The following is a 22,691-nucleotide window of genomic DNA, read 5'->3' as shown; positions in this document are numbered from 1 at the left end:
CAGTACAAACGATGCTCCAGGATAAATGCAAAGATTGCAGGGCTTGGCTGGCCCCATGTACATGGTTTCATCCTTCCTCAGCGACAACCTGCACAGGCTGCATTGGCGCAGATTTCACATATATCCATGTCTTGGACAGCCAAGTCTGTTCAGGAAGAAAAGAGAATATTTCAGTGATACTGTCAGGGTATTTCTGTAGGGGAATTGAGCAAGCACATCAGGGGACACGGAGATTCCTTCTCACTGCTGCTTTAGGAGCTTTAATAGTCACTCAAACAAAATAACAAGGAAAACTGCACCTTGTAAAGTCTTAGCTGAAGAGCGACATCTTTTACCAATGCACCGTGGAAAAATAGCGCACAGGAGATAGGTATTCAGTGACTGAACCAGGAACACTCAGTAGCACAGAACTGTGCTGTTCAGAACTTAGATTCATCGATTCATCAAATTTAAAGCCAGAAGGGACTATAAGATCATCTAGCCTGACCTCCTGGATATCCCAGGCCATTACATTTCACCCAGTTATCCCTCTATTGAGCCCACTAATTTGTGTTTCACTAAAGCATCTTCCAGAAAAACCTCCAGACTCAATTTGAAGCCACCAAGAGATGGAGAATCTACTACCTCCCTTGGTGCTTTGTTCCTGTGGTTAATCAACCCTGATGTTGAACATTTTGCCTTATTTCTAATTTGAATGTATCTGTTTTTAGCTTCCAGCCCTCAGTTCTCGTTCTGCCTTTCTCTGCTAGACGAAAGAGCCCTATAGTACTTGGCGCTTGAGTTAACAGCTAGATTGTTTTCATATGTCAGAGTCTGGATTTGGTGACATTCAGGGTACACATCTTTCCTTTTGGACTGAGGGACTCTAGTCCAGATGGTGCTTATCTGGGAAGGGCAGCTGTCTTGACCTAGTGAGTTGTAGTGTTTGATATTTTTTTTCGGCAGTGCTCAGAGAGCAAATAAAATTCAATGACAGATATTATAGGGTTTCATGCAGGAATCACTGGGCAAATTTGCTATGCAGGAGGTCAGACTAGATCAGGGGTGTCCAACCTACAGCCTGTAGGCTGTACATGCCCACCAGAGCATTTCATAAGGCCTGCAGCCTGTTTCAACACAATGCACTAACGGCCGATTCATTGGCATTTTATTGCCATGTTGACATCGTTTTCGTTTACGCAAGTGTGTAAATAAGTTGGTTCTAATTGTACAGGATTGTCTATCTAAATACATACGAAACAAGCTGAATGTAAAATAGAAATCAGTACAGATGACTTTAAATCTTATTAATAATCTATAGAATCTGCTTGACCCACACAAAGTTGTGCTTAGGTTTACGTGGCCCTCTTATGTAATAAGGTTGGGCACCACTGGACTGGATCATCATAATGGGCCCTTCCGGCTTTAAACTCAGCTAAGCTGTAGCAAGAACAGTTACTCTGGGGGAGCTACCCCATAGTCGCTTCAGCTTGACCCAGGTAACACCTGCATCAGCAGGTGTAACACAGAAATCTCTGTGCTAGCTAGTGGCGACCTCAACAGCTACTGCAGTCACTACAGGCAATTTTGCATGACTGACTGCTGCGGAAAGCTCACGGGTACACTAGCCCTAGCTGTTTATCAGCTGCCCTCATAGCAGGCTGAGAGCCTAGGGGGACCAGTGCAGTTCTGTGGCTGCCTCTCTTGAACATTTGAGATTGAAAGGTCTCAGCTTGCGGGTATACGCTACATACTCAGCCTGTTAAAAATGATGGGTGCATCTTCCCTTTGACATACGGGCTGGAATTCTTTGGGCAGCTCCGGGTTTGCACATACAGAAATGAAACTTGTCCTAGCCATCATCCGAGGACTGGCTCTGGCATCCGCATCCAAGAATCCCTTCAGCTTCTTTACAGCCTCAAGCGGGAATGAGAATTCCCCCTCCTGTTTGGAGAGAACCAAAGCAATATGTCAGGCAAAAGTCATTATACAGATCCCGCTCGCTGCACCAGAAGCCAGTGATGCCAAACACGGACACAAGGGGAAAGGATGGTGCTCACTGTTGAGTCATTTTGGAACTGCGGAAGGGGGGGCTGTTAGATTAGCACTCACTGTGGACCAATTGTTAATTCTTCAATACAGAGACCTTTGAGGCCACCTCACCATGTGACCAGGCTGGCCAATCAGTTAGACAGAGGCTTTTCTACCCATCGTACTGAACAGCAGCAGCTGCATGCATATTGCACTTATCCCTGACAGACCCTCCAGCTAAAAGTCTCATCTACACTGGAGGGTGCATAGAAAATGTAGAATGTAACCACTCCATGAGAAGGATCCCTGTCCTTTGCTATGGTCCAAAAAGAGTGGTGTATATTTATGTAAAAGCTGGCCCAGCCCCGTGGTGGTGACTACTGTTTCTACTGGGCTTGGGGCCAGCATCAGATGATGCTCAGCAGATAGGCAACGCTGGGTATTTGCAGTCCAACAGGAGAGAGGTGGGTGTGTAAACGGGAATAGACTAGGTGGAGGAGCCAGGCTTATAGGAGCAGAGCTTGACTCACAGCCCCCTTCCTTTCCCACCAGACAGAATGTCTGTTCCTGGGCTCCGGAGCTGCCAGATTTTATAATGGAAGTTGAAACATTTATTTGCAAATGATTTCTGTTTACAGTCCACAGATGCCAAATGCCTCACAAAGCATCTTTTATGCATCTCTGCAATGTGCCATCGAGATCTGTGCCATATGGCAGGTACTTTGTTTACCCTACACAGCCCTTAAAAGCACATTGCAAAGTCACATGAATGTCAGTCACCATCTTGCCGAAGATGCTTTGTTGGTCATGTGGCTTCTAGGACATATGGAACGAAAGCAGCCCGAGGGATTTCACAGACCAACTGTCTCGGTGGGGTTTTTGCCTTGAGAAATCAGTTTGAACCTGGGGAAGTGGACCTGGCCCAAGTGAAAGGGCTAGAATCCTGTTCACAAGTGAATTGCACGAGCATTCTGGTCTCATGAGTGGCAGGATGAAGCCAAGCTCAATGATTATCAACACAGGGCTTAAAAAATACAAACGTACTTAATATTCTGTACAGCCCTGGGTAACAGCCCTTCCCACGGAGCTGGGCTCAAAGTGCAAGGAGCTGGACTTTTAGGGCTGATCATCCTACACTCGTGTGAGTGTGTGCGTGTGTGCAGGTTGCCACTCTTGGAAAGACATTTGGTGTGTTACTGGCAGTAGAATAATGAAAGAGAACCAGAGGCAAACAGCACATTAAAGATACTAGAAAAGGCAACAACAGTTTTTCCAGTTAGATGTGGCTTTATGGTATATAAAAAAAGCCATTGCTGCAGCCGCAAGGCAGATGGGAAGTTGGAGATTTTGTTCCTCTCACAAAAAGCATCTATTCCCACCCACAGTTGTTGAGCTCAGGAACAGCTTGGGAGAAAAGGAAGAAGCGACCTCATAATCAGCAGCACCCTGCCCCAGAAGGGGAAATGACGAGAAAGCAAAGCTGAGATACTGTAGAATAGTTCCTGGCAAACCTGCCCTACCCATGGAGACTTGATGAACAGCTGACGATACCACACACCTTGACATTCCAGTGAAGTTAGTGAAATGGCAATGAAATTCAGTGATCGCAGGGTCCTGCGAGGTCTGAGCACAGACTGAATTCTTTCTCTGTCTCGTTCTCGGTCTCTCTTGCACACACGCCCAGCTCTCCTTGGGTCCAATTTGCAAAATAACACAGCACCCAACCACTTCCCGTCGTTCCCAAAACCCCCAAGAGTGGGTGCTGAGCACTTCTGATAATCTGGCCTCCTTCACCATTCCCCTTTTGATTTAATAGCCTTTGGGTCCATTTTTTATTCCCTATGTGACATAGCTGAAGGCTCCATCACTTAAATTAGTTGATTATTTGCAGGGGGAACTTCTGCCCAGAAGCAGATTAGCCAGGTGGGCCAGAAATAATGTAGCCCCTTCTGTGAAATAGATGTCCCTAATCACTATGTCTGGAGCTGCCTGGCAGTCACTGGGCACACACTTAGCACTTATAGTCCAGAACATCTCTCACGGGAGGAGTTCAAAACATTTCTGCAAACAATCAAGTCTCACAAACCTCAGAGGTAATTATAAATACAAAGCCCATTATATAGATGGAAAAATCGAGGCATGGAGCAATGAAGTCACACACCTTGCCAGTGGCCAGGTGAGGATTAGAACCCACGAGGCCACTTTATGATCTCCTGTTCTAACCCTACTCCCTTGCATCACAGTCACTCCTTGTTGAATCTGTAACAATCAAAGGACAGCGGTCTGAGAACCCATGATCTCACCTGGACATAGACAGGCTGGGAGCTGTGCACCAGTATCAGAAGCACAACAGTTACTGGGAAAGTGACGCCTTTCATGGCACCTGCAGGTTTTACTCCTTTTCCTTCTCAGGCTATGTCTTCTGTCTTGATTTTGAGTGCGTCGGTCTCTTTTTCCCCTGTCTCTCTGGCTCCTTTTCTCTCTCCTCTGTGCTCCTTTGGATTCTGAGTACTCAGTTCCTCTAGCAGGCAGGCCTGTTCCTTCCCAAAGGGAAAGGAAGCTTTATAAGGCCTTAACACACCATTGACTTGGTCATTCATTAATCCAACCGTTGACTGAGCAAATTTATTGCCATCTAATAACCACTGAAGGGGCTAATAGTTAACTACTTATCAACAGAGCAGGCCGGACCCAACCTTGCAGGTCCCAAAGTTTATGAGTCTCTTCAGACTGGGGAAAGCGGATATAACACAAGGAACCATAAAATTCCAGCCCTTACCTGCCTGATCCCACGCACTGTCTGAAACCACGGTCCCCCCATGTGGTGTGTCCTTAATTTCTCGCCAGCTCATGTGTCCGCAGTGTTTTAAGATTGAAAGGGGATTGGAAAGAAATAAGAGGCATTTGGCCCCCTTGAAGCAACTGCTTGTCACTTGGCTCCCTCCTGGAACTCAGTGAGTAAGGAATGCAGTGAGGGATCTGGGAGAGTTGAATGTGCTCAGGATGTGAGGTATCTGCTGTGTGCGGATCTGTGAGTTTCTCTCACTGCTGCTTTCTGAAGCACCTTACTAGACAGCTCCCATATGCATGGTACAACCTAGCTCCAGAGCAGCTCCCAGCCAGTGGGAAAGAAACAGTGCACAAGGAATGCAAAGGGATTCTGCAGGAATTGCTCATGGCCCTTAACAATGACACAGGTCTTGGCAAGACTCCTTCCACCCTGTAGCCAGCCAGCAGGAGCTCCAGCTGCAGACAGACAACCCATATGAGCCCCACAAAGTGAGCAACCCCATCGGGATCCTGCACCTGGTTCCTGTTGGGAGAGAGATCACCGTGGGCCCTTCCTGAAATGAAAGGTAAAGTCCTCTGAACGGCTACATCAAAATGGCCAGTCCACATCAATCACACAATATTGCTATGGCCCCAGGTCCCCATGGGTGCTGTACAAACACAGCACAAAGGGACAGACCCTGCCCCAAGGAGCTGACCATCGGAGTATGAGCCGAGAGATAATAGGTGGACACAGCCAGATGGACAGGGGAAGGACGAGGAAACAGTGCTGGTCGGCATGGTGGCCAGTGGTCCCAGCACATTAGTAGCCTAGCCATTGCTGAGCTTTTGCTTAGGCTTCGGGACACAGGAGCATTTTGTGGCGGGCTCTGAAGGAAGCCGATGAGCTCGTTTGGCGGGTGATTGTGGGCAGCTCACACACACACCCCCAGCGCGTGAGGGGCAGCCTGGGAGAAGGCACAAAGAAGTTTGTTTGAAGATGTAACAAGTGGATGATGGAGGCTGGTATCATGGGCCAGTCATAGGCAGGAGGCGGCCTTGTGACACTGAAAGAGAGGTGACAGGTAGGGCGGGAACTGGCAGGGGAGCAGGCTCAGAATTAGGTCTTACTCCCCATCCCCAAGCCTCAGCTCTTCCCAAATCTAATCAACCCCCCACCTCTGCCCCAACCCACCCCCCACCACTGCCTATGTCCATAAAGTGTGGGCAAGGGACCTCTTTCCCTTTCTGAGCTTCCGAAACTATCTCCCTTACCATAAAATAACCCCTTCATCCTCTCCTACCAGCAACCTCCCCTCAAAACTCCCTGCCCCACTGCCCTAGATCCTCCTCCCCTCCCCCAGGCTCCCTGCCCCCTTCTCCCAGCCCCCTATTCTGCCCCCAGCAGTCTCTGCTTTGGGATATTCTGAAGGGGTCCAAAAAGCTGTCGGTGTGCGCTGAGCCCCTGGACTGACTCCTGGACTCCCCACAGCCCCTTATGCTCAGGTCTCCCCTGAACTTCAGGGCACAGCTGAACACACCCACAGTCTGGAGGCCCAGGGGACACACTGCCCCTGGGAGCCACAGGAGATCCTCAGCTTTCTGGGAGCCTGGCAGAGGGAGGGAGTCTGTGGAAACCAGTAAGGAGGACCAGCAATTCCACAGGGGTCACCAAATGGAGGGGGGCTTGGAAGTATCCTGCGGGCTTACACCCAAGAAAGAGGCAGTTGGGTGGAGGATGGAAGGCAGATGTGGGGAAGTCTCTGTTCAGAAAAGCCTCCCCTTCTTGGGGGGGAGAGGGAACAGTACGGTGTCTGAGCCTACCCTCAGGCCGGAGTTCAGCTTCCCAGGAACACTCAGTGTCTACAGGGAGCCTTGCCCTTGGCCAATGCGCAGCGGAGGGGATGTGTGTGCACTCGTCCTGCTCCCGGCCCTCAGCTACTGACATTTACTGCTCAGATGGAAAGGGAAATGAAACCATCAAGGGACGGAGATTTGCATAAAATGGTGGTGGATGGTACTGGGGAGTTCCCAAAGGAGCAGTATGGGACTCAGGGGTAGAGTGACCAGGCAGCAAGTGTGAAAAATCGGGACGGGGGTGGGGGGTAATAGGAGCCTATATAAGAAAAAGCCCTCCAAAATCGGGACTGTCCCTATAAAATTGGGACATCTGGTCACCCTACTCAGGGGTTTGGGGCCCTCTAGAGATTTGTGGGGGTTAATGTCCATGATGGCACTGGAATGCCCGGGCAAGAGGCAGGGTGGGTGTGGATCACTTCTCAGGGCCGGGACGCAGACACTGACTTGCCCTATGCTAGTGAGAGAAAACCTTCCTCTGGGGAGGGACCTGGCAAACATCCACAACCAGGCCCTGACATAAGCTGTCTGAGGATCTCGCTGTGCTTTACAAATGTGAAAGGACTGGCTCTGTGACCTCTCTGGGTGGTAAATCACGGTCATTAGCTTCATTTTGCAGCAGAGGAAACAAAGGCACTAGGCAGCAATGGAGCTTGCCTGAATTCACACAGCAAATCTGCGCAGAGCTATGACTGGACCCCAGCTCTTGGCTTCTAGGCCTGTGCTTTAACCACAAGGCCATTCTCCCTCCACTGAGGGCTGCTGCCCGCATAGTACCAGTCTCATCTGCCTTTGGGAGCATCTCTGCAAGGTGCAGCGGGGCTTGGCAAAATACTGAGACGGGTGTTTCTTTCTGGCTGCACTTCTCCTTAGCCAGCTGCAAGGAGGAAGGGATGCTAATGCTAACCCCTTGCCCCATGAACAGACCATGTCAGCTGCCCTTTGCTGCTGCTGTTTACAAGGCTACCATGTGAAGTGAGGAGGGAGGAGGGCACAGACGCAAGGAAAAGGGGAGGATTGCTTGGAAAAGGCCCAGTCTGTATCCAAGTAGTCCACAGATACCCAGGGTAACACTTCAATGGCACCTAAGTGATTTAGGTGCTTGTTTCATTTTCAGACATGACTTAGGCACTTCGGGAGGCAGAATTTCAAACATATTTAGGTGCCTAAAGATGCAGAAGACACATGAAGTGTGGATCCAAAATGAGAACTGAGCAAACCAGGGGAACCTTTTCCCTCACACCCATTCATTCAACTTCAGAAGAAAGCTGACATTGCAGCTCGAGTCATACGACCAGTTGACCAAAAATGAAACAAAGGGTAATTGGCTACACTACAGAAAAAGACCCGCAGCTGCGAGTCTCAGAGGCTGGGTCAACTGACTCACTCGAGTCATTCCCAGTGTGTCCGGTCTCTCATCTCCCCCTTGCTGTGTTCCCTAGATCAGCTGCACCTCCTCCACTTTCCCACCCCCTTCTCTGCTCCCTAGCCCACGTCAGCTCCTAATTTGCTCATGGCGTACTTCTGTGGTCCAGCTGGCCCCCTGACTGCAGCATTAGAGCAGTTCCCACACTTGCTTCTCTCCCACTGCAGGTTGCTTGTAGCTAAGACACAGACTTACAGGCCGCACCCATCTTTCCTCTGTCCCTCTCACGCGCCTCTCCAAAGCTCAGATCAAGACTTCAGCTTTACAGAACATGGAGATATAGCAACAGCTGGAGCATTTTCATGAGCCCTTCCCTTCAGGGGCTTCATGAGAGTAGCAAACTCTGGCCAACAACAACACACGACATCATCAGTGCTAATTAACGCTTAGTACTTCTCTAGTGCACGTGCAGCTGCCTGTGACGCGAGAAGGAATATCAGGCACTTCTCAGGCCTCTTATCCCAACTTCCCTTTGTATGGAGCTGGAAGAGAGATGCTCTCAGGTCCCAGAAACAGCAGGTGGGGCCGGGAATCTGGCTTCCCCTTGCAGCTTTCTGTTGAGAGGCCTGGGGGTGCCTGCCAAGGTTCCTCCTTCACTCTGAACTTTAGGGTACAGATGTGGGGACCTGCATAAACACTTCTAAGCTTAACTACCAGCTTAGATCTGGTTTTGCTGCCACCATTCAGATTCCTCAGTCTGGAACACCCCCTTTCCTCCCAAAACCTTCCCCTCTCTGGGTAGCTTTGAGAGGCTTTTTCACCAAGTTCCTGGTGAACACCGATCCAACCCCTTGGATCTTAACACAAGGAGAATTTAACCATCCCCCCTCCTTTCTCCCACCAATTCCTGGTGAGTCCAGATCCAGTCCCCTTGGATCTTAAAACAAGGAAAAATCAATCAGGTTCTTAAAAAGAAAGCTTTTAATTAGAAAGAAAAGTAAAAATCATCTCTGTAAAATCAGGATGGAAATACTTTACAGGGTAATCAGATTCATATAGCCCAGAGGACCCCTCTGGCCTTAGGTTCAAGTTACAGCAAGCAGCAGGGAAAATCCCTTCAGAAAGAGGACATTTCAAGTTTTATGAAACAAAAATAAAACTAACACGCCTTGCCTGGCTGTTACTTACAAGTTTGAAATATGAGAGACTGGTTCAGAACGATTTGGAGAGCCTGGATTGATGTCTGGTCCCTCTTCGTCCCAAGAGCGAACAACCCCCAAAACAAAGAGCACAAACAAAAGCCTTCCCCCCACCAAGATTTGAAAGTATCTTGTCCCCTTATCAGTCCTTTGGGTCAGGTGTCAGCCAGGTTTCTTGAGCTTCTTAACCCTTTACAGGTAAAAGGATTTTGGTGTCTCTGGCCATGAGGGATTTTACAGTATTGTACACAGGAGGGATTTCCCTTCCCTTTTTAGTTATGACAACCCCAGAGCCCAATTCAGAGCTGCTCTAGGAGATGGTGAGTCAGATGGGCTGTCTGCATTGAATCAACTCTGCGATGGTTTGCTGCACCAGCGCACGCCCTGCAGATTTAATTGCTCTGAAACATCTTATCCAGCTGAGTGTGGATTAGTTTTGGACCCAGTATTCTGTGCAAGAGTCTCCATTTCAATCCTGACATTGCTAATCCCTGGGACTCCTCCCTGGTAAGTCATTCACCCCAAGTCTTGCCAAGAGACATCGTTTCTCATGTGGAATCATACAGGCAACAGTCCATCCGTGGCTTTTCAAGGAGGATGCATTGCATTATTCAGCCCAGGCAACAGCCTGAGGAGGTTCCTGGGCTTCGTCACTGAGCCAGTTTGGTCAAACAATATTGGTCTGAACTAGACCATGCTTTGCTTACCAAGCCAGCCTGATCACGGCCATGGGGAAGGCTCTATCTGGAGCCAAACTTCACCACTCTGGCTCATCACTAATAATGGTTAAAAGGGGAATCCTCAAGTGCTTTCCAGTCACTGGGCTGAACGCTGCTCTCACTTACACACAGGCAACCCTTTCTGACATCATTTGGAGCCACATCTCTGGGGTGGAACACTGTCTAACAAAGCATGATTTTGGGAGGGGAAGAGAAGGGTTAATTCTGGTACTTCAGGGGGAAGGTGAAAGCAGAGTAACGTCCATTGAGGTGAGCTTTCAAGCTTATACGGAGCTGAAGACCTGAAGAGGTGCTCTGTGTGGCTGGAAAGTGTGTCTCTCTCATCAGCAGAAGTTGGTCTAATAAGTGAGACTGTCTCACTCACCTTGTGCTTTTTAAGGTGGGATGGGTAAGACTGGCTCAAGTTTTTTCAAAGCTGCAAGGCTACTCCCTGGTAGACAGAGGAAAGTCCTGCAAGGTACCAATCAGTGTTCTGACTGACTCATGATGGTGAGCGTAAGGAAACGCCTAACTCGTGAGCAGGTTCTTTAAGGGGGGGAGGGATCTATAAAACATGGACTCCTCCACTGTGAATCCCTGTGAAGCAGCTGTCTTCAAAACAGACCTTTAAACTGAATTCCCTTTTGTTTACTGAGCTGGGGGTGGAGAAGCTCTTTAGAGCCATCCCATGTTCTCCAACACTCAATACAGGTCTGCACAAGAGACTATCGCATCACAAAGCTCACTGAGCACCGCTCCCTAGAGATAGTGTGAGAAGGATCCATGCATGTCATGATGTCCACTGAAGCTCCCACCTTCCCATAATCTGCAGCACTATCTGATAATTCTGGGGATTTACTCATATTGATTATTTAAGGGAGACAAATTCCATTACACTCCACTGTACGTTTCAATGTTGAGGAGTCCTGCTTATAGACTTGCTCACCCCAGCCAAAAACAAGAAGTGCTCTCAGTTCTGCCCAGGAGGTGGGCTGGGTCACCACTCCCTGGGGGAGGTTCCTTTCACTTTTCTGGGGTTCAGGCATTTCCCCCAACTCCAAGGTGCTGGTCAAGATAAGAAAAGACAAGCCCAAGGTTATTCTAGTTGTTCTGACATGGCCAAGAAAAACATGGCTCCCTTATCTAACCCAGCTCACTGTTTGTCAACCAGTCACCCTCCAGACCATCCCCCATCTTCTCTCTCAAGATGGTGGTCAAATCCTTCATACCATCCTTGAGGCTCTTCAACTCACGGCGCAGCTGATAGATGGTTCACAGGGTTAGAACAACCTGTTCTGAGGACATAAAGAGAGTGCTGTTACATAGGAGAAAGCAATCCACTTGTAATACCTATGTGCAAATGTGGACAAGATTGTCTAACCAGCGGGTGAGTTCTCTCACCAGTGGGTGAGTTCTCTAACCAGCGCACTCTGGGATATTCTGGGGTGGGGGTTTCTGAGTCGCTCCTGTTGACGCTGTTCCTCTGTTGCTAAATAAGCAAAGACTCGATGGACAGAGGGAGAGTGCAAGAAAGCAAGCAGGAGAATGACTTTGTAGCTTGGTAGGGAGCACACCTGCTTGGGGCGGGGGGGAGATCTAGGATCCAATCCCCAGGGGCGGCTCCAGGCCCCAGCATGCCAAGTGCGTGCTTGGGGCAGCAAGCCGCGGTGGGCACTCTGCCGGCACCGCGAGGGCCGCAGGACCAGCGGACCCTCTGCAGGCAAGCCGCGGAAGGCAGCCCCCCTGCCACGCTTGGGGTGGAAGAACTCCTAGAGCCACCCCTGCCAATCCCCCTACGCCAATGACTTTCTTTAATTAGGAAGGAAGTTGTCGTTCTTGCCTCCCCCATCATTTTGTGTAAGCTCGTCTGTAGGGCCCCATGTGATAAGCAAGCTCAGACCATGCTGCCTGGATCAGGACCCGCAGGCAAGTTAAGCCCACAAATTCCTAACTTCCCCCAGTTCATGCATCGCTCTGAGGCTCAGGCTCTGGATGCCTGGTATGGAGCTTAGGGTTAATGCCTAAAATGCTGAAGGCTTTTTGTGACTCTAGCCCCAAACATTCTAGGTATAAAGGACACAACATACAGTTTTGCAAGCAATTGATACAGACCAGTATTAGAGTCTAGTACAGAACAATCACTCAGAGTTCTTACTACTCATAATCACCCGTTACCAATTCTTGAGTACTTCTCACACACTTAACACATTTCAAGTAACTTCTGAAATACAAGTTGCCCTTTGTCCAATGTATTGCATTCATAGAACAGAATCCTTCAAGGGTCCCTACTTAATTGCTAGTGCCTTGTCTGAGGGGGACTATGCTAAAAAATGCAAAGCAGTTGTTTAAAAGTTATTTCTTTAGAGTTTCTCTTAGGCCAATTTACTTGGATTTTAAAAAAGAAACATGTGTTGCCCCTTCTGCCACGTAGTGTCAGCAGCAGCAAGGACTGGATTCAATATCTAGTTCCTTCTTGTCCTACCTTCAGTGGACATGCAGAACAACTGAGCACTCTCCTCTTTATAGCAGCCTTTAACATATTAAAAGACTTATCAGGTTCCCCCTCGGTCTTCTTTTCTCAAGACTAAAGACACCCAGTTTTGTTAACCTTTCCTCATAGGTCACGTTTTCTAAACCTTTTATCATTTTTGTTGTTCTCTTCTGGACTCTATCCAGTTTGCCCACATCTATCCTGAAATGTGGTGCCCAGAATTGGACACTATACTCCAGCTGGGGCTTCGCCAGTGCCAAGTACAGTGGGACAATTGCCTCCTGTGTCTTACATACAACACGCCTGTTGCATCACATTGGCCACTCCTATTCAGTTTGTGATCCACTATAACCCCCAGATCCTTTTCAGCAATAATACCCACCTAGATAGTTATTCCCCATTTTGTCTTGTTGAATTCAGAACAATTCTCCAATTTGTCAAAGTCATTTTGAATTTTAAACCTGTCCTACAAAGTGGTTCACATCACAGGTAGAAACATCTGTCCTCACCCACACTTCCTTTCACCTAGATTTGACAGTCCTACCCTCAGTTAGCAAGTGAGATTAAATTTAGGATGGCCCCCACTGTCAGGGCATGCTTAGTATAGTTCTGCTGCCTTTTTCCTGCACACACTCATTCATAAATGGGATTGGTTCTTGGCCCTACAGTTTTATCAATGACCTGACAATGATAAAGTTTGCAGATAAAGGAGTGGTGAATAATGAAGAGGGCAGGTTGTGGATACACAGCGATCTTGATTGCTTGGAAAACTGGGCACAAGCCAACAATATGCATTTTCGTACAGCTAAGTGTAAATGTTTTCTCCACCAGACAGCTTTGTTACAGCTAACGGGACAACTTTGTATCAAGAGATTGAAGGCTTTCTGATGAATATTGGTACAGTACATTATAAATCTGCCATGTACCATCCCCAAGTAAATGGAATAGCAGAGAAACTGTACAGGACTCTGAAGAAGCATGTAGCTCACACACTGGGAGAACAAGTGTGATGAACTGGGACTGTTCTTAATGTTTGTTCTGAATACTGTGTTGGTGCCTCAGTGTCCCCTAGGCAGTTCTTAAGTATCTAGGTGGTGGGATAAGGGTGTGTGATTGCTGCAGAGCAAAGGGCCAGTGCACCTAAATGCCTGGCACTCTGTCTCCTAGCAACTGATGGCCTGGGCCCCTCCTCTGCAAAGGTGCCAACTGAAGGTGTTGGAGACAAAGGGATCAGGTGACCTCCTGGCCCGGGAAAGGAGCTGAGCAGAGAGGAGGGGCTGGAGGGGGTGGTTAGTCTGGAGCTTGCTGGGGACGAGGAGTGAAGGGCAGACCTAGGGGTCTGGCTCACTGCCCCCCAGAATGGACCCGGCCGAGGGGTCTGGTTCGCTGTATCTACAAGCTCTGTTTTAGACCCTGTTCCTGTCATCGAATAAACCTCTGTTTTGCTGGCTGAGAGTCACGTCTGACTGCAAAGTGGGGGTGCAGAACCCTGTGGCTTCCCCAGGACCCCGCCTGGGTGGGCTCGCTGTGGGAAGCCCACGGAGGGGCAGAGGATGCTGAATGCTTCAAGGAGAGACCCAGGAGGTGAAGACGTGTGAGCTTCTTGCCCTGAACAAGTCTGCTCCAAGGGAGAGGAGGCTCCCCAAAGTCCTGACTGGCTTAGTGGGGAGCAGTTCCAGAGCATCGCCCGGGGACTCCGTGACAACAAGATACACCATTCCCTATTGCACTAAGTCATATTTTATGTGATATTCATGAAATTATTGGAGAAACCCCATTCAATGAGCTCTTCAGCCAACCTATGAGAAAGGAACCAGGTTATAGGCAATCTGGTCTAGTGGTCACAGCCAGGCAGTCAGCCACAAGCCAAGGGCAGCCCCAAAGCAAGCCAGAATAATCATTAGAGCTGCGACACAGACCAGAGGTAGTTACCAGGCTGGCATCAGGAGGCAAGCATCAAAGTCAGGCCAGTATGAGAAACTAGAGATCAAAAAGCAAGGTCTGCCATCACAGCAAGCCAGGAGCCTGCATGGTTACCCACAGAACTTCCTGGGTCACCCTCCTGGGTTAAATAGCAAGTGTGGGCCAATCAGAAGGTCCCAGGGTGCTGTTGTTCTGGATCCTTTGGGCAGTACTTTCTGTGTCACCTCATTTCCACAGTGCTCCCTGGATACAGTATTGCATGATCTTCTCATGGCAATGTAGGAACATCAGCTGCTCTAGGCTTCTCAGTCCCCTGCATCCTTAGATTGCTCCTCCACTTCAGGGCATCCCTTCTCTGGGTTAGTGCTGGGCCTGGTTTTATCAGCTAGTCTTGATGAAAACTTTTTACCAGGTGCGGGGCATAGACATAGGTAGCAGGTCCCCAGAAGCTCTCTTCAGAACCACAGCCCTCTCAATCAGTGAGATAGTACAGTCTCCCGCTTGGCAGTTTAAAGTCAAGGATAGCATGGACTATGTATTCCTCAAGCCCTTGGGCCTGGACTAGCAGGGATGGCTGTTGGGACAGGTCAGAAAAGAAGTCCTCAGTGTAAAAGCTTGAAGAGGGATACAGGAAAAACAGGATGTATCTTAATGGATCAAGGGTGCTGCAATTTGAAGGTGATAGGGTTGATTTATTGGCAAATTTGGAACGGTCCCAGGAGTGGCTGGTGTAACTTTCAGGATGGCCTGTTTGTACCAAGGTGTTTGGCTGTAAGTCAGACCTTTTGGCCCACTGTGAGACCTGAGCATTCCTGGCACTGATGGTCTCCGTAGCGCTTGTTGTCCCTTTTCATGTCTTTGAAATGGTCCTTAAGCTCCTCCTGGATACGGTGAATTCGTTGGGTCCAGTCGGCCACTGCTGGGTTAGGGGAGGTTGCTAGCAAGGCTGGGTGGAACCCATAATTTACAATCAAAAGGGGATTCTGACCCCGTGGAGGCATGGTTAACACTGTTGTATGAGAACTCAGCATAAGACAGATGGCAAAATCCATTGTCTTCATGGTAGCTGACAAAGCACTGTAAGCATTGCTCTAGTACTTCGTTCACCGTCTCTGTCTGCCCGTCTGTCTAGGGGTGACATGCAGAGGAGGTGAAAGCGCCAGTGTCCAGTAATTGGAGCATTTCATGCCAAAAGCGAGACAAGCCGTGGGCTTGGGTGATACGGTCTGGAAGAGAGATAACAAGCACCCCCAGGAGCTGAGCCATTGTTTCAACAATGGGGAGATGGTCACTGGGGCTGAAGTGCACCATTTTAGTCAGTTGGTTTACAGGGTGGGCTGTGCTACCAGGATATGCCCAGCAGAGTAAGTGGAGCCTAGAGCTATCAATCAAGGTGTCTGTTGTGTGACCTTTGTAGCTCTGCACATGCACAGAGGAGATTCCTGGCCTCAGGTACGCAGGCCTCAGAATCTTGCTTATGTTGATGATTCATGTGAAAGGCACCTGTTCGCCCAACAACAGCTCTTGCTTGGTGTAGAGGTGCGGACTGACCCCTGAAGCGCCTCCTGCTGGTGACTTCTGGGAATTAGCCCGTTCCAGTTCCAGAGCACCCTCTGCAGGCTGGTGACCACCTGTCCTCTGGCCCCATGTCCCTCCCAGACCAGTGCCCCTTTAACTGGGTGCTACCCCCAGCAGTACCTCCACAATTCTGGGTCTCCCCCTCCCAGGGGAACCCCCACCCACTATCCCCACTTCACCTCAGAATATGGCTACTGCCAGTCACCATCCAGCCCCCGCTCCCTGGGGCAGACGGCAGCATACATGCCATTCATCACTAGCACAGTGGGGTTTGGATCTGCTGCCTTTGACTACCCTTGGCTACCCCTCTGTAGCCCCAGTACCTGTCCTGGCCTTTATCAAGGCCACAGCCTGGGGCCTTTCCAGGGTGGAGCTCCCCAGCTCCTCTGCCTTTCCCCAGCCCTGCTCCAGTCAGGTACCCTGTCTCTAGCTCCCTGCAGCCAGGCCCATCTCCTTCTGTAAACAGAGAGAGAGACTCCCTGTCTGCCCCTGGCTTCTCAGCCTTTATAGGGCCAGCTGAGTCTGTTTGGGGCATGGCTCCAGCTGCAACCTCTTACCCCAGTCAGCCCAGCCTAAAAGCTGCTTTCTCCAGCCACAGCTCCCTCCCAGGGCTGTTTTTAACCTCTCTGGACCTGAGCGGGGTAACCACCCCACTACACTTGGTTAATCAGTTTACCTAACAACAGCTCAGGCTCCATGTCAACCTAACAAGATGTGACTCTGCATTGACTGGTTGTTTTGTTAACAGATCTACTGTATGTTGTTACCAATTCTTTGGCACTTTCTGCTGGTCAGGTTACCCCAACCATGACTCTGCCCAGCCAGCCGAGCTCCAGTATCTGTTGCCTCGCATCTTTAATAAAGAATGTGTTAAATACTTACTTGAGTTCCAAGTAGTCAGTACCAGACAGACCAGCAGGCAGAACCCAAGTAGAATACCACCACCCAGAGGAAGGATAGGGGGTCACTAGCCCCCTCGCACATAATAGTCAAGACCAGAGTGTGGTCTTCAGAGTCATGGGGCTGAAAATACTCATGGTGATCGAGGCCCAAGGTCTAGATGGGGTCTCCAGGAGTATTAGAGCGACAAGGGGCTTAGTACAGAACATCTTGGTGCCTGAACATAGTAGGTCACAAGATTTAATGTAGTCCTGGACTTTGGCTCATGTACAGGGTCGCCAGAAGCACCAGGAAGCCAGGCAGAAAATCTTCAGGTAGCCAGAATTGCCCACTAACAGAGTGTCATGGCAGAGGTGAAGCACTTCTAGTTGGGGGACCCTGGTGGGATGTATATGTGCCAATCGAGGTAAGTGATCCCACCTTGTGTGGGGCACTGCACCTTGGTTCTGGCTCCCGTTTGCTCAGGTTGTTCCGTCACCTCCTGGGCTAAGCTCACTAGCAGTTATTGTAGCAACTGGGAGCACCCCTGGGTGGCGGGTCCAGAAGAGTAGTGACAGAAGCCCAGGAGTGGGCTCGAGTGTGGGAGATAGTCAGGGGTGGAGACCTCTTGCCAGGGAATGGGAACCCTTAATCAGGGCGGGAGGGGGGATTTCTGAGCACCTTTCAAGTCACCCATTTACAGGGACCATAAATTCAAGGGACCAAGTTGCTGCCCACAAGTAGCTGCTGGGCTACCAGGCCCTGAAGGTGCCCCAGCAGTCAGTCTCGACTATCATTATGCTGGGGAAGCCAACCCAATGGAAGTTCATCTCAGTGCTACTCGGGATAAAGTCTTGGAAGGTGAATATGTAGGCATATTATCATTGCTGCACAGGGAGGTGCTGTGAGACAGGGAGCCAAGTCCGAGCAAGCAGGGCAATGACATGCCCACCTGGCCAAGGGTAGCTCCAACATGGGGAAATTGAGAGGCTGTTTCCTGATCCAGGTGTGCTTTATTGCAGAGCCTTACCCAGACATCATAATAATCAGGATATAACCGGGTGGGCAAAGAATACGCCTGGAGGTATGTTTGGTTTATTTATGATGAACAGTTTGGATCAAGGGCAGCAACACAAACTGGGAAGCGGTGGGACGTACCATATCATATACTGTGGTTGGATTGGATGATGTCACGGGGACCCAGAGTACACAGAGGCGTTGGCCTGTTCGTTCTGCAGCAAGCCCAGCAGAGCCCTGAGGCGCGTAACGCCATTTGCTGGGGATTCAATGAAAGTGGTTGTTTTCATAGCATCTGCAAATTCAGGCATGCTCGCAAAATGTGCCTTGGGGCCCTTACAGCCCATTCTTGCAAAAATGGTAGAGGAAGGTCACAGTGGGGAAACAGGATGGGTATAGGTCAGGTGCCGCCTATCATTTACAATTTGTAAACTTAGCTGCTTAGTTCAGGTATGGCTTTGGGAGATGTGTTTTCCCTGCCCTGATTCCTCGCTGACCTGGAGAGAACAACACAAAGAGAAACAAAACAAAAACCTTCCCCCGCAGATTTGAAAGTATCTTCTCCCCTCATTGGTCTTTTTGGTCAGGTGCCAACCAGGTTATTTGAGCTTCTTAACCCTTTACAGGTAAAGAAGGGATTTTATGCTGCACTTAGCTGTATGTTTATGACAAAAGTAGATGTGGCATATTTGTGGGATGGATTTACTGCAGGTTTAGGATCCTCTGTGCAGGAAAAAGGAGTCATGTGATGTCTAAAAATTTGAAGTCTTTAGTGAGAATAAATCATATTGTAAAGAAACAGATTACCCAGAAATTTAATAAGAATAGAGCAGCAGGACAATTCAATCAATTACCTGTTCAGAACTTACAGTTTCTCCCCAGGCTCAGTCCCTAAGAAGGCTCCAGGTGAGTATCGATTAAATTCTCACCTGTCATTCCCACGGGGTAGCTCAATTAACAATGGAATGGACCCAGCTCTGTGTTCCATGCACTGTTCCTCCACTGGTGAGGTCGTGCACATGGCCAGGTCCTGTGGCCCACAGGCAATGTTGGAGAGATGAGATATTGTGAGGAGGTCTACAAACCCCACACTGTGCAAGGACAGTTTCAGGAACTGCTCTGGGCTCGGTCAGCCCTGTCCCACTGAACCTGCAAGAGACACACACACTGGAGGAGGAGTTAAAAGGGAGCAGACATGCAAAGCCTGAGAGAAGGCAGGATCTCACCTAACAACTGCTTTAGACACACCCTCAGAGAGAGAGATTTCCTTCTCTCTGTCATGGAACTTGGGTTGTTTGTGTTAATTCCCCTTGGGTTGTCTTTGGACTACCCTGATGGGAAAGACTGGGAACTGACCTAGCCAACTCACAGCAGAAAGCAGCTGCCACCCTAAGGCAATGCCAGCTCTACCACAGGGATGTGACTAAGCCACCCTCCTGAGCAACATAAGTTCCACCGACCTAAGTGCCAGTATGGACAGTGCTATGTTGGCAGGAGAGCTTCTCCCATCGCCATAGCTAGCGCCGCTCACTGGGAGTGGATTAATTAAGTTGGAGGGAGAGTCTCCAGTTGGCTTATAGCATCTACACTAGAGACCTTGCAGCGGTGCAGCTGTGCCACTGTAAAGTCTCTAATGTATTGGTTAGCGGGAAGAGAGCTGCCAGGCCACACAAAAGTGCCCAGTGGTGAGAAGACTCTTCACACCTCCTTGCCACAGACAATAGTAGGGTGGCAGGAAATGGCCCAGGCAGGCACAGCATCACTTATGTACATGTGTGAGGAGAAGGGCAGCAACCTGTACCCTGGTTCTATAGTTCAGGAGTTAGCACACTAGCCTTATAAACCAGGAGTGGTGAGTTCAAATCTCACTAGAGCCTTGGCAGTTTCTAGCCAAACAATGAAAGGCTGTTTCTTTAATGGAGTGGGGGAGGGCAGCATGCTATCTTAAAGAGAAGCAGCAGCCTAAACTTTTCCACCAGTTGGTCAAAAGGACACAGCAGTTAGCACAGCCTTACCAGAGAGGGAATTCAAACCCACACAGCCTCACACCCATTAGAATTTAAGCTCACGGCCTTAACCCCTCAGTTATTCTGGTGAGCACCTGAGCACACTTCAAACAACGAGGAGTCCTTGTCACACCTTAGAGACTAAAATGTATTTGGGCATAAGCTTTTGCAGGCTAGAACCCACTTCATCAGATGCATGGAGTGGAAAATACAGTAGCAGGTATAAATTTACAGCACATGAAAAGATGGGAGTTGCCTTACCATGTGGGGGATCTGTGCTAACGAGACAATTCAATTAACAGTAGAATACCAAGGGAGGAAAAATCACTTTTGTAGTGGTAATGAGGCTGGCCCATTTCAGACAGGTGACAAGAAGGGGTGAATAACAGCAGGGGGAATTAGTTTCTCCACTGCACCAGAAAAGTCTTGAGCATGCTCCAGAATTCTCACTTTGGATAATTACCCAGCTAACTGCGGCTCAACGGCATTCAGAAAATGCTACTTGCGGGGTGATCTTCTAGGCTGCTGAGTATGGCGGGTGCCAAGTGCACTTAGCATGTGAAGAATGTATGGTTAACCATCAAGATACACTGCCTACCCTACTGAAAGGGGAACGGAGAGGGAAAAGGATGCTCTTTCTGCGTGTGAGGATGCCATAAAAACAACAAGGAGTCTGGTGGCACATCAGTCTCTCTTGCTGATGTGGTTCAACTGTGTATAAATAATTAAATATAAGCTAGAACAGACCCTGGGTGTCCTATCTCCCCAGGAAGTATCATAACCACCAGGCTACAGAGTGAGTCTCTACTAGTGGTCCACTGAATATTTATTTATGTATGTATGTATACAGTGGACCCACTTCAATAGAAGAGACTGAGAAAGCCCTGGCCCAGTGTATCTATAACCCAGCAATTAGGGTGCTTCCCTGCTAATGTAGGAAGTCCATACACCACATCAGAGAGAGCTGGGATTTGAACCTAGGTCTCCTACAGCCTGAGGAAGGGCTTTAACTACTAGCATGAAAGTTACAAGGAAGCCACCATCTTCTCCTCCTCTGAGAATCCAGGTCTCCTTTGCTTTTGTTAAAATGCCTAAAATAGAAACGAGTTTTGTTTCAAGTTGAATGAAATGTTTTGTTCAGCAAAATCCATGAGCTGCCCAGCACTACTCATCAGGAGCCACCTTTCAACTCATGGGCTTTGTCCCCAAGGTTCCTACTGGGAAGCTGTTCCAGAACTTCCCTCCTCTAATTCTTCTAAGTCCTAGAAGAAATGTATCTAGGGCCATTTTTGCCCCATTTCCTCAATAGCTCTTCTCCCTCCTTGGTGTTGACCGACCTTATTTAAGAGTTTTCTCTGTGATTAGGCTAGGGCCTAAATGCACAAGGTGGATGGGGGTTTTATTCAACTCCGTTGGGGCACAGAAAGGCTCACTGCTCCTTCCTCACTGTTTCCTCTTTCTCATCTTGGGGACCTCCCATCCTCTCATGGAATCTCCCCTCTATAGGGGGCTACTTTTCATTTGCCCAGTGACTCCTTTTTTTTTTCCCAGGAGCTTTTGCCACTGCACTTCCCATCCACTCAGGCCCCTGCTCCCATGACACACCTGCTGTCTGGAGATGGACCTATGCTGAGACCTGGGAACAGCTGTTGTCTGTCCCTCCTACACTGGGGCTGCAGGACAGGGCAGCAGCATTCCCAGCTTCCAACCAAGATGCCACTTCCTGCCCAATCAGAACTCGGAAAGCAAAGAATTGTGAGTGTGGCTGGTGTTGTCATAAACAGATAGCTAAGGGTTAATGTCTCTTTCACCTGTAAAGAGTTAACAAACAGTGACCTGCAACACCTGACCAGAGGACCAATCAGGAAACAAGATACTTTCAAATCTGGGTGGAGGGAAGCTTGGGTGTGTCTTTTGTTCTGTCTGCTGTTCTCTCTGGTTTCTGAGAGTGACCACATGTACCTACAGGCTCTCTAATCTTCTATTTCAATTTTGTAAGTACAAAGGTGGTATAGTCTTTTTAACTGTTTTTCTTTATTTGCACATGTGTAGCTTGCTGGAGGTATTTTATATTGTATTTCTGTTGGAGAAGGCTTTTTCTCCAGATTCTATCAGCTGAAAGACCCTGTAATATTTACCATCAATTACAGAGATAACTCTTACCTTTTTTTCTTTCTTTTTATTAAAAGTTTTGCTTTTTAAGACCTGTTTGATTTTTTTTTCTCTTGGTTAAGGCTCAAAGAAACTGAGTCTGTACTTACCAGAGAAGTGGTGGGAGATAGGGAGAAAGAAGGGAGGGGGAAAAGGGGGAATCCATTTGTTTAGAATCACAGAGCTTGAATCTGTCTCTCTCTCCTAATGTACCCAGGGTGGGAAAGATCTGGGAGGAAGAAAGGAGGGAGGAAAAACCTGCTCTCTGTGTTTATCTCTGGCTCTCTCTCTCTCTGGGAGAGAGGGGGGGGATGGGGAATTCCTCTGTGTGTTAAGATTCAAGGAGTTGAATCCCAGTGATCTTCTAGGGTAACCCAGGGAGGGAAAGCCTAGGAGAGGCACTAGTGAGGGAAAGAGTTTACTTTACTTTCCTTGTATTAAGATCCAGGGGGTCTGGATCTTGGGGGTCCCCAGGGAAGGTTTTGGGGAGACCAGAGTTTATCAGGCACTTAGAATCCCGATTGGTGGCAGCGTATCAGATCTAAGCTGGTAATTAAGCTTAGAGGAATTCATGCTAGTACCTCATTTTTTGGATGCTAAGGTTCAGATTTGGGAAAGAATACTATGACAGGTGTAACCCTTGTCACGGCTGCTGCAGAGGTGGAGCTGTCAGCACAGCCACAGCTTTGATTGGTTCCTGCGTAGAGTGGGGCAGGGCCGAGTCTT

General features: G+C 48.8%; 1 protein-coding gene across 1 annotated transcript; it reads right to left on the bottom strand.

Moving 5' to 3' along the window:
• Positions 1-77: 77 nt before the first annotated feature.
• On the bottom strand, positions 78-4,388 carry GUCA2B (guanylate cyclase activator 2B). Its single transcript, XM_032787550.2, has 3 exons — positions 4,314-4,388; positions 1,734-1,923; positions 78-145 (listed from the first exon to the last, which is right to left on the bottom strand). The coding sequence occupies exons 1-3, from the start codon at positions 4,386-4,388 to the stop codon at positions 78-80; spliced, it is 333 nt and encodes a 110-aa protein (XP_032643441.1).
• Between the last annotated feature and the right edge of the window lie 18,303 nt (positions 4,389-22,691).

Source organism: Chelonoidis abingdonii, chromosome 23 (assembly GCF_003597395.2).
Source record: "Chelonoidis abingdonii isolate Lonesome George chromosome 23, CheloAbing_2.0, whole genome shotgun sequence".
Lineage (NCBI taxonomy): Eukaryota > Metazoa > Chordata > Testudines > Testudinidae > Chelonoidis > Chelonoidis abingdonii.
Note: the sequence above shows the minus strand (reverse complement) of the source record. Positions and strands in the feature narration are given on the sequence as shown.